Raw genomic sequence first — 11,625 nt, forward strand, 5'->3', positions numbered from 1 at the left:
GTTTGACAGAGCTAAGTCAATGAATGTTGTTTATATGGACTTTGGAAGGTTTTTAATTTTTTTTAAAAAATGAGATTTCTTCCACTAGCAGTTGCTTCCAGTCTACTGGGCCATAACAAGATCCACAAAAAAGGAAAAGTGGTGACTGAAGTGTTCGGGATACAACATGAAAAACCTGCCCCAGGGATAGGATAGCACTGGAAGGAAACCAAATCAGAAGCATAACAATTATGAAAAGTATTACAATTTCAGTAGGTGAATTAAAATTTTAATACTTTGCACTTGAAGTGATTAAAACTAACATTAAGATTTCTTGAAAGCGCGCAAGGCTGGGTCTTGCTATGTTCTTGCAACTGCATGTTCTTAGAATCGGAGCAATTTTTAAGCTGTACCAGGCCTGTCATTTTTCCTCCATGTTTAAAAATCTTTAAATCAGTTTCTTTATTAAGGGATAGGGTTTTCTTCCCCTGGTCCATCTTCATTTCTGTTGTTGTTTTAACAATAAAATAAAACAAACGTTCAAAGATTTGTACAGTGCACGATTAAGTAAAATTTTCTCTCAGCAGGTCAAAAAACCAAAATACTGACAATCAAGCCAGCTTCCTGTGAGATATGTAACTAAGCAGTTACCTTTTCTGCAGGCACTGCTGTGAATTGTTACTCTTGAATTGATAAATCACGTATCCTTTCCAAGTGAACCGTATACTCTCTGCCTCTTACAAGCCAGCAGAAGCATTCAGAGCAAGACTGGTGAACAGCAAGGGCCTAGCTCACCAAAGGATCACCTCAACATCCTGAGACCAGAAAGCTGATTTTCTAGTCTTTGTTCCTCTATCTTCCCAATAATCTATTTTCCCGGAGAATAACAAGACGTAGAGCTGGATAAACACAGCAGGGCAAGCAGCATCAGAGGAGCAGGAAGGCTTGCATTTTGGGCCTAGACCCTTCTTCAGAAATACCCATTTCTGAGAAAGAGTCTAGGCCCAAAATGGCAGCCTTCATCCAGTTCTACACCTTGTTATCTCAGATTCTCCTGCATCCGCAGTTCCTACTGTCTCTGAATCTATTTTCCCTATTTGTTTTTGTGCACGTGTGTCTCTTGGGGGACCTTAGAAGGGATTCAGAGTTTTAGTTAGTAGCATTTATGTGCAAATGGCATATATCTGTTTACTATTAGTTATAGTCTAATTACTTGTAATAAATTATAATTATTTGTTGGTACAGAAACCTGATCCACGCTTTCTAGCTACCTTGGTCTGAAAGTCAGATATATTAGGGTTTCAGGAGTACTTTCCAAATTAAAAACTTTACCTTTCGTACAACTCCAGGAATACCAGCACATTCTTCATGACGCACAACCCTACTGAGTCACATAACAGGAAAGGACGCAGAATGAATTCAATATTCTACAGTATCCTCAGCTCATGTCATGTTCTGATTGTCTATGAACAGTACTTTTCCTTGAGAATCATCCAGCTTGTTGGGGTGATACTGGCTCCTAAACACCTGTTGCAAGCCACAATCATGTGCTATTCCTTTGGACAAAGTCAATCTTTCCAATGATATGCTGGAAATGTGGGTATAAAAGTAAGGATAGTGTATAACACCACCATAGGACAATTCTTGGCTCTGTTGTCCGTACTCTTGACAGGGAACACTTGGAGGATGTACAAAACAGTAAAACATCACAGCCATTTGCCTGGAAGTCTAAATTACAGAGACAATACTGTCAATTGGCGTATACATATTGATAAGGAGCTTGACTGCAGTGATGCAAAATGTCTTAATTTGTCAATTTGCAAATAATAGAAACCCCAAAAGCCCACTATGCCACATTCTGCAGATGAGGTCATTAGAACTGCGAAATTCTGAGTAATGTTATGATGTTACAACAGTTACCTTAAAAAGTTACTTAAAATTTAACAAATCTCATTTCAGCCTCAAATGACTGTGGTAACTATGTTGCACCTGTCAATGTGGCAAAGCATGAAACAGAAAACATGCACCACAAAGCACCTCACCAACACCTTCCATCCCAACCTTAAGTTCACATGGACCTTCTCTGATACCTCTCTCTCCTTCCTGGACTTCTCTGTTTCCATCTCTGGCAACCACCTGGAAAACAATATCCCTTTCAAGCCCACCAACACTCACAGCTACCTACAGTACACCTCCTCCAACCTACCTTCCTGCAAAAATGCGATTCCCTATTCCCAATACCTTCACCTCCGCTGCATCTGCTCCCGGGATGAAGCATTGCACTCCCAAACATCTCAGATGTCCTCATTTTTCAAAGACAAGTTACCCCCCTCAGTGGTTGAGAACGCCCTCGACCGTGTGTCCCACATTGCCCGCAATTCATCCCTCACACCCCCTCCCTGCAACAACAACCAAAACAGAATCCCCCTCGTCCTCACGTACCACCCCACCAACTTCCGGATACAATGCGTCATCCTCTGATAGTTCCGCCATCTGCAATTTGACCCCACCACCAAAGACATTTCTCCCCTCACCATCTTTAACTGCTTTCCGGCGGGACCACTGTCTCCATGATTCCCTTGTCCGCTCCACACTCCTCTCCAGTCCCACCACACCCGCCACATTTTCCTGCAACCTCAGGAAGTGCTACACCTCCAAAGGTCCCAAGAAGACCTTCCACATCAAGCAGATGTTCAACTGCACATCTGCTGATGTGGTATACTGTATCTGCTGTTCCAGATGTGGCCTCCTCTGCATTGGGGAAACCAAGCGGAGGCTTGGGTACCGCTTTGCAGAACACCTACGCTCAGTTCACAATAAAAAACTGCACCTGCAAGTCACGAACCATTTCAACACCCCCTCCCGTTCCTGAGATGACACGTCCATCTGAGGGCTCCTACAGCACCAGAATGATGCCACCCGATGGTTGCAGGAACAGCACCTCACATTTTGCATGGGAACCTTGCATCCCAAAAGGTATCAATGGGGACTCCACAAGCTTCAAAATCTCCTATCCCCTTCCCCCATCCCAAAGCCAGTCCAGCTTGTCCTGGCCTTCCTAACTTGTCCTTCCTCCCATCGAGCCCCATCCCCATCTCCTACCTACAAGCCTCATCCCGACCCCTTGACCTGCCCGTCCTCCCTGGACTGACCTATGCCCTCCCTAACTTCCCACCTACACTCACCTTTACTGGCTTCACCCCAACCTCTTTGACCTGTCTGTCTCCTCTCCACCCATCTGCTCCTTTACCCATCTTCTATCCGCCTCTCCCTATTTATTTCAGAACCCCCTTTGCCTCCCCCTTTCTGAAGAAGGGTCAAGGCCTGAAATGTCAGCTTTCCTGCTTCTCTGATCCTACCTGGCCTGCTGTGTTCATCCAGCTCCACACCTTCTTATCTCACATGCACTGCAAAGATCAGGATTCAGAGTTGCATAACCCCTGGAGCCCAAGCAACCCAGAATGGAAGGGTGAAGTGGAGTTTAAAAGATGGTGGAAGGACTTGTTCAGACGTACCGATCGAGCCCTGAAGTTACAATAAATCTTCAGCACAAACTATTGTGCCTAGTCAAAGAGCACGATTCCCAGCCAGGGAAACTGAATATGCACTTTCAGCCATAAAAGGTCCAGAATGAGGGCACAATAGTAGGATCAGAACTACTACCCAGACCATTGTTAATATAACTAACTCGCAGTCTAACAGCAGGGCATGAACAATGTTGATTCAGAACCTTATAATAAGCTAACATTAAGTCAGGCATTAAAGAACATATGATTTGATACTCGGGTATTGCACTTGCATGAGGCAGTGAAAAAGACTATATCTTAACAAGTTACGAGATGGCAGGCTGGAATGGTAGTTTCTACAACCTATAAAGGAAAGTGTGGAGAGCATGATTAAGTCCCTGCTGATAATACTGCAAGAATATGCCAACATTACCTATTATGGAAATGTAAATTTGAATCTATGGACTTGGAGAAGGGTGAATTCATATACATAGGATCCTGCAGATATGTAGCTCCAAGTTTAAAATAGTATCTTTTTACATCACGAAAGTGTTGTACTGAATCATCGTATTACATAACCTGTTCCTATAATAACTCAAAACCCATCAGCAGCAATCCTGCCATGGTGGAATCAGTCAGTCCATCTACTTGAAAAAGGCCTTTAAGGCAGAAAACAAACTTCCTCTACGCTACGCTGTTGTGTGACTGGTAAGACAAGGTTCCCATGGTGGACTGAAGTGAAAAAATTCACACTTCCCACTCAGATCATCAACACCTTTGCTATGACAAGCTTTCATCTCAGTAGGCAGGGCCCTCACCAATTACGTACTCAGTCAGTGGCTGAATTATTTATCAAATGAGAAAGCTATCCCAGAAAGTACTGCCCAGTCAGCAATGGAAAGGATTCTCACCATGAATGAAAAAATTTATAAAACAACACCAAGCAATCATGAGGTGTACTATGCTAGTGATCCTAAGCAAGACTCTGGCTTAGAGTACTGAAGAGCTCAGTTGGTAATTGAGCCAGATGACAAGAATGCAACACCAGTTGGGAGGGTGGCATTGAGGCTATTCAGGTCCTGTAGTCATTATCTGTATTTGCTGCTACAAGAGACTGATGGCAACCCAAACAGTGCAGGGGGAGGCAATGGTCGAGTGGCATTATCACTGGACTGTTAATCTAGAGACCTAGATAATGTTCTGGGGGCCCAGGTTCCAAACCATCACAGGTGGTGGAATTTGAATACAATAAATATCTGGAATTAAGAATTTAATGATGACCACAAATCCATCGTTGATTCTCAGAAAAGAACCATCTAGTTCACTAAAAGCCTTTAGGGAAGGAAACTGTCATCCTTGCCTGGTAAGCTACATGTGACTCCAGACCCACAGCAAGGCCAGAAAAGATGGGTGAGCTACCATGAAAACTAGCAAACACAAAGCTGAGAACTATATTATAAAGGTATGTTGACAACTTTATATTTGACAACTTTCCTTTGTAACCAAAATAAGATTATCCTTGCACACAAACCCATAAGATGCAGAAACAGACGGCTTTATGGCCCACTGAGACAATTCCACCTTTAAATGAGACCATGGCTGATCTGATAATCCTCAACTCCACTTTCCTGCCTTAGCCCATAAGCCTGGACTGCCTTAATAGTTAGAAACATGTCCACTTCAACCTTGAATACACTTAATGACTCAGCTTCTATACTTCTCTGCAGCAAAGAATTCCATGGGCTCACTACCTTAAGTAAACAAAATTCCTCATCTGTCCTAAATGGGCAGTCAATACACTGCTACCGTACTCCCTGGCCCTAGATTCTTCTGCAGGGGAAACAACCTTTCCACATCTACTTTGTCAAGCTTTCTAAGAATACTTCATGTTTAAGTATAGTCACCTCTCCTTGTTCTAAACTCCAATCTATTCAACCTCTCTTTACAAAACAGACCCTCTATATCTGGGATTAGCCTACAAAAACTTCTGTGGACTGTTTCTAATTACAATCTTTCCTTAGATGAAAAGGGGCCAAAAAAACTGTTCAGTGCTCCAATTACGGTCTAACTGGTGTCTTGCACAGCTTTAGTAAAAACTCTTCATTTTTCTATTCTATCCCCTTTCAACAGAAAGGAGGGCCGGCGTTCCCTGCTGCCCACTAAACTTGGATGCTAGCTTTTTAGTATTCATGCACTTGGACCATCTAATCACTCTGAGCTGTCCCTTTCTACAAGTGTTACCTACTTCAACAATATTCAGCTCTCCAATTCTTCCTGCCAAAGTGCATCACCCTACATTATAATCTGCCAAGATTTTGCCTACTCCCTTAACTTGTCTATTTCCCTTTGAAAACTCCTTATGTCCATCCTAATACGTACCTGCCTTCCTACCAGTTGAGAGGGCATCTTCAAACCTGGTAATAATACATTCATTTTTCTCATTCAAATCATTAATATAATACTATAATTAATTGTTGCCCAAACACTGAAACCTGTGACACTCAGTTTCCAGTTGCCATCCTGAAAATGCCCCCTTTATCCCAACTCTGTCTTCTATTAGTTAGCCAATCCTCTATCCAAGCAAATACATAAGTGACCTCACCATGGTCTCTTATAATATTAAAGAGCTTCAAGTGCAGTACTTTAGCAAATATCTTTTAGAAATTCAAAACAGATCATATTACACTGCTTGTTCCATCCTCAAAGAATTGGAATAAATTTTATTAGGCACGATTTCCCTTGCATGAAACCATACTGACTGAACAATTCTGGAGGAAGGGTCACGAAACCCGAGACATTAACTGATTTGTTTCTTCACAGATGCTGCCAGACCTGCTGAGTCTTTCCAGCAACTTCTGTTTTTGTTCCTGATAGAACTGCAGGTGCTGTCATTCTGCTTTTATTTCGCATCAGACTCAAGAGTGGTCATTTTTCACCACAGTAGTCATAGACCAATATGCTAATCTAAAACTAACCCTCAAACATTCCTCTAACCACTACTTAATGGGAACATTAGCAATTTATTTTATATGGGTTATTGGAACCAGTAAAATAATGGTCAGGGAGTAACAAATGTAGGACTGTATTCTGAATAACAACAGTGCATGAATAATTTCTAATTTAATGGTGAGAAGTTTCAAAACAGTATTTCAAATGGATGTAACAAGTAGCTCAGCATCTAAAGATCAAAAAAGGAAAAAAAAGTTTGATCTTACTGCTTTATGCCTGTACACTCTTATCCATTCTGAAACTTTAAAAGTTTTTTGAAAATAATTATAAATCAGCATTGCCTCAATCCAAGTTAATGCCTACATTCTGCAGGGCTGTACCAGGTTTCAAGATATGACTGGATATCCTAATGAGACAATATAATTCTATAAATAGAGAATAACCAGTTCGATTATTGCTTGACCATGTTGTAAGTGTTCAAATTTCAAATATGATTATTGGCTATACCGAACATAAGTTTGACAAGTTATGCCCCTTTCTGCTTTCAATGAGTTATCTTCACACATCGTCAGCTCTTCCTCCACAGGTGCTTTGAACTGTCAGATATATCAACTTCAATCTAGAAGACAAAGCTTCTCTAACATTTTACCGACTATGACCCCATTTTAATGCTTAATTGTCATGACCCCCTCAGTGAACATGGAGAACACAGTGCAGAAGATGTGAGCCACTGTGCAGAAGGTCACGAGGGCAGGGCTCCACAGTGGCCATTGCTTCCTCACGGCTCCCGACCCTGCTTGGGGTCCTGATCCCTACCTTGGGAAGCCCTACAATGAGATCATAACAGAGGTAGGAGCAGCAAGACCACTTGACGCATTGGCCCTGCTCAACCATTTAATACAACCATGCAAGATGTCATTTCACAAAGAAATGTTAGTTCTTGCACAATCCCCAGTGCTCTTTGAGGGAGCAGGTTCACTGATTGTGTATAATCTCTGATCTGAGGATCACACTGTTTTAAAAGGGGACAATCTAATGTGGAACTGGGGGAACACAGCAGGCCAGACAGCAGAGGAGCAGGAAAGTTGACGTTTCAGGTCAAGGCCCTTTCTCAGAATTCCTAATGCTGCCCAGCCTGCTGTGTTCCTCCAGCTCCACACTTATCTCTGACTCTAGCATCTACAGTTCTTACTATCTCTGATTTAACAGGAAGATTGTTCTTTTCAATAACATCGAGTACAAAATTCCTAAGCAAAAAGAAAATATCCTTGAGATCGACCTGAGGCTGTCAGGATTCTAGGATTTGATTTGCCAAGCCCCTCAGAATATTCTGTTGAAACAGAATATAGAATTGTTCGCAACAGCAATGAGTATAGGGCCAAGTTACAAAACACTTCCACATAAAACAACCGATTCATGCAGGAGGTTCATGCTGGAATCAGCATAGCAAACCTTCTGTAAACTGCTTTCAATTGTGTAAATTTAAATGCATGAACCATAACATAACACTTTGTGCTTGCAGCTATCTTTACTATACAATTTAAGGTTGCAGAAGTAATACTAATTATCAAATATTTTGCCATAACATTTCATAGCAAATAAATTGTTCCAACGTACTTGCTGTAAAACATATGCTAAAACATAAGAGCACATAACAGCAGCTTTGTCACGTTACACTGGTCCACCGGACATCAGGCTAATTAAAGCAAATCCTTGTCGCAAAACATCAAAAATCATGTCAGCAGTGACACCATAATTTTTTGAAAGAAAAATTGAAAATAAAGCATTGGAAGGAAAAAGAAAATCCCGTTTTTTCAGGTTGTCTAAACCTATTAATCCTGTCTTTCGGAATTTACAACTCCCGAGTTATACGCCATTCTTCAAATTCGCTGCTGCTTGACAAGTACCAGAGAAGGTTTAATGTGTACTTGTGTTTTCAACATTCACAGAAAGACGTGTGTCTACATGATTGCAACTGAGGTAATACCAGTTGTATGTACTGGAGAAGCACAGAAAGAAGAAATGAAAAGATAGCAAGCTGTATAATCCATGGCGACATGTTTAAAGTATTCGTTACGTATAAGTGCTAGTTCTGTATCAAATTAAATATAAACACAGCGAGCAGCATCTATCTAGTATATACATATGTACAGTCACTAAAATTTGAAAAGATCGGAATATAAATTCATGCAACACTGAAGAAACATTTGCACAAAAAGCTACTTGCTGCTTTGCAACATGAAATATTTCGCCAAACAATACGCAAAACAATGATATTTATTTATTTGATTGCGAACTACTCAAATCAATCATTTCTTCAAAAAATGATAAGAAAATTGCCATGGTGCATTTTACAGCAGGATCCTGGTGCGCGGATCACTCTTCTCCAGGGAGCTGGGTTCCACACCCTGTGATGGCTACTCACGCAGGTACTTGTCAAATACCCAGACATTATATATAGATCCAGCATATGAGGCGAACGCGCAAATTAAAAACTTTACCTCCCCAAATTCCTAATTGCAACTGCGAGGTGTCCAAGTTCACCACATAATCCCCCAAAAAACGGTTCAAAACCTCGACCACTAAAGACTCGAACACCATCGTCTTCCGAGCACCATTCTCGGCCCGACTGGGCCGCCTCCGCTTCCGCTGCTGCTGCTAACCAGCACGAACGCCAAGCGCCACAACCAAACCAAAGGATTCAAAAGAAAACGATCTTGCAGCGAACCGGAACTAGCGCGAGCAGCGATGCCTCGTTCTCTTTCAGAGTGACGCCCTCACTACTCCAACGACAACTCTCCGAACTCATCGGAAAAAGAATGCACGCTCACGTTGAGCGCGCTCAATTCTGACCGCCGCCTTTTGCTTGCTTCCGCAGCTGCGGGTGCTCGTCGGTGTCAGCAGAACCACAGTTGGATTCAGTGAAGTAAAGAGGAGTTTTTTTTCATAGCGGCAAGCTTAAGTTATTTTTAAATATAACACTCTACCGGAATCCTGGTCTTCGGAGAGGGTATTAAAAAACAAGAAATACTTATTGACAGTTTTAATTTTGATCAGCGAGTGACGAGGGCAGTTGATTTGAACGGTCCCAAATGAGATAAAACTGCGTTGAGGTATTGAAACAAATAATTCGTGAAGGTGTTTATGGCTGTTTTTTAAATCATACGATGAATTTTCAAATAATACGGTAATATTTGTGTGGGAAATTCACTGGTCGGAATCTAAGTAAGCTGAATGAGATATGTTGCTTTTTTGGCGAAAGGAAAACAGCTGAAACGCACATAAGGGACCTGGAGAAATTGTCTTCTTGCTTTTTAAAGGACTGCATCGTGAGCATCCAAAAGGCACATTGTAGATCGCCCCTGGATTACACTATTTCGTAATATTAGGTAGCACAGGAACACACGTAATTAAAATTATAGTTGAAATCATTATCTTCATGTTGTTTAAAGGAGTGGGCTGGAAGTGTAGGATAGAGCGACAAGAGTTAGCCTGCACCTTTTTTATTAGCTGGTGCCAATCTCCTGCCTTTTCCCTATATCCCGACACGCCATTTATATCGAGATAATCGTCGGATGTCCTCTTCAAGGCCTCATTTGAACCTGCCTCCACCACATTTCCCAGTAAACTCACAGTGTAACTTTTGTTTTACCCCACATCACTCTTGCTTCATTTGCACATCACTTTAAATCTAACTTTCTTGTTTTAGAAGTAGCTTCCACAGATGCTGCCACACCTACTGAGTTTCTCCAGCAATTTCTGTTTGTTAAGCAAAGGTACCATAATCCTACCAGATCATAAGGCTGCTCTGTCATTAGTGAGAGATGACTGGTTCAACCTAAGGGTCACACCATATCTCAGGTAAAGGGTGAAATTGAGAAGGAGAGACCTTCACGGTAACCTCAGCCAGTGTTGGAAGTGAACCTACACTATTGACTTTACTGTGTATTGCAAACCAGCTATCCAACCAAATGAGCTTCCCTGGTGATGAATAGGTGCAAGGCTTGCCAGGCAGGATCTGAATGCACTCATTCCTCATAAGGTCAGGCAGAATTTCAGTCAAGGTCAGAGACTCTCTATGAAGTACATGATTGTTCTCCAATGTAAGTGCAGTCTTGGATCCATTATGAGAACTCACATTGCACATCCTTAGTTTCCATTCTTTTACCCCTTTTTGTCAGTCCATGAAGTTTCACTGAGGGGGAAGTAGTAATAAATAACATAGTGATGATGTCGCTGAACTAGCAATCCAGAAGTCCAGGGTGATGGACTCCAGATGATCCTGATAATCTAATAATGATAAGATAAATAGAAAGCGGGACATAACACCAGCACTTCTTCGGAGGCTCACTGATGATGTTACCTAGAATGGTGATGAAACATCTGAAAACTAACCTTCCAGCTCAGCGAGCAAACTCACATCCATTATCCTGCTGTGATGGCCAGTGGAATTTAAACTAATTAAACAAATAAATCTGGAATTGAAACATAGATTTTCAGTGAAACTATAATCAATTGTCATAAAAACCCATCTATATTCTGCCCAGCAAATTTGTTCAAGTGGCAATCGGATAGGCAACAAATGTTGGCCTTGGGAAGGTGCTCACACAGTGGTTATGTCATTGGAGTTTAATCCAGAACTCCCAGCTAATTTTCTGGGCAAATGGTTTCAAATACCATCATGGTAGAATTTGGTTTTAATAAAAATATGAAATTGTAAATCAGTTGATGGTGGCTGTGTGACTAATGTTGACTGTCATAGCAATCCAGCTGGTTTACTAATATTGTTTAGGGCATGAAATCTGTCATCCTTACCTGGTCTGGCCTATTTGTGACTCCAGACCCACTGTAATGTGGCTGACAAGGAACTGTTAACAATTTGAGATGGACAACAAATGCAAGACTAACAATGAATGAATAAAACAAAACATTCAAGGCAAATTCTCTGCATGAGCAGCTCATGCCAATGCATTTGTCAACTTTCTGCTTGCTTGCTCTGGTCAGACCCTCTGCAGTATTTCATCAATCACTACGTGATTCCTTTCACTATTTAAAAAAGAACTTCAGCAACAATATTCATGACTGTGGTGTTCATGTTTTCACACAAATCTATCAACTGGTCATTAGCAGATTCCTTTTCATTATCAATCTGGAAATTAGTCATTGCCCATGTCTGCAGGCTTGCCATTTC

At 41.4% G+C, this 11,625-nt stretch overlaps 1 protein-coding gene across 1 annotated transcript in view; it reads right to left on the reverse strand.

The window, feature by feature from the left end:
* vps13a (vacuolar protein sorting 13 homolog A) overlaps positions 1-9,246 on the reverse strand; it is a 379,786-nt gene extending 370,540 nt beyond the window's left edge. Inside the window, exon 1 of the mRNA XM_048527513.2 lies at positions 8,936-9,246. Coding sequence (XP_048383470.1) covers positions 8,936-9,035 — 100 coding nt within the window. The 5' untranslated portion in view covers positions 9,036-9,246. The remainder of the gene's footprint in view (positions 1-8,935) is intronic.
* Between the last annotated feature and the right edge of the window lie 2,379 nt (positions 9,247-11,625).

Source organism: Stegostoma tigrinum, chromosome 3 (genome assembly GCF_030684315.1).
Source record: "Stegostoma tigrinum isolate sSteTig4 chromosome 3, sSteTig4.hap1, whole genome shotgun sequence".
Classification (NCBI taxonomy): Eukaryota; Metazoa; Chordata; class Chondrichthyes; order Orectolobiformes; family Stegostomatidae; genus Stegostoma; species Stegostoma tigrinum.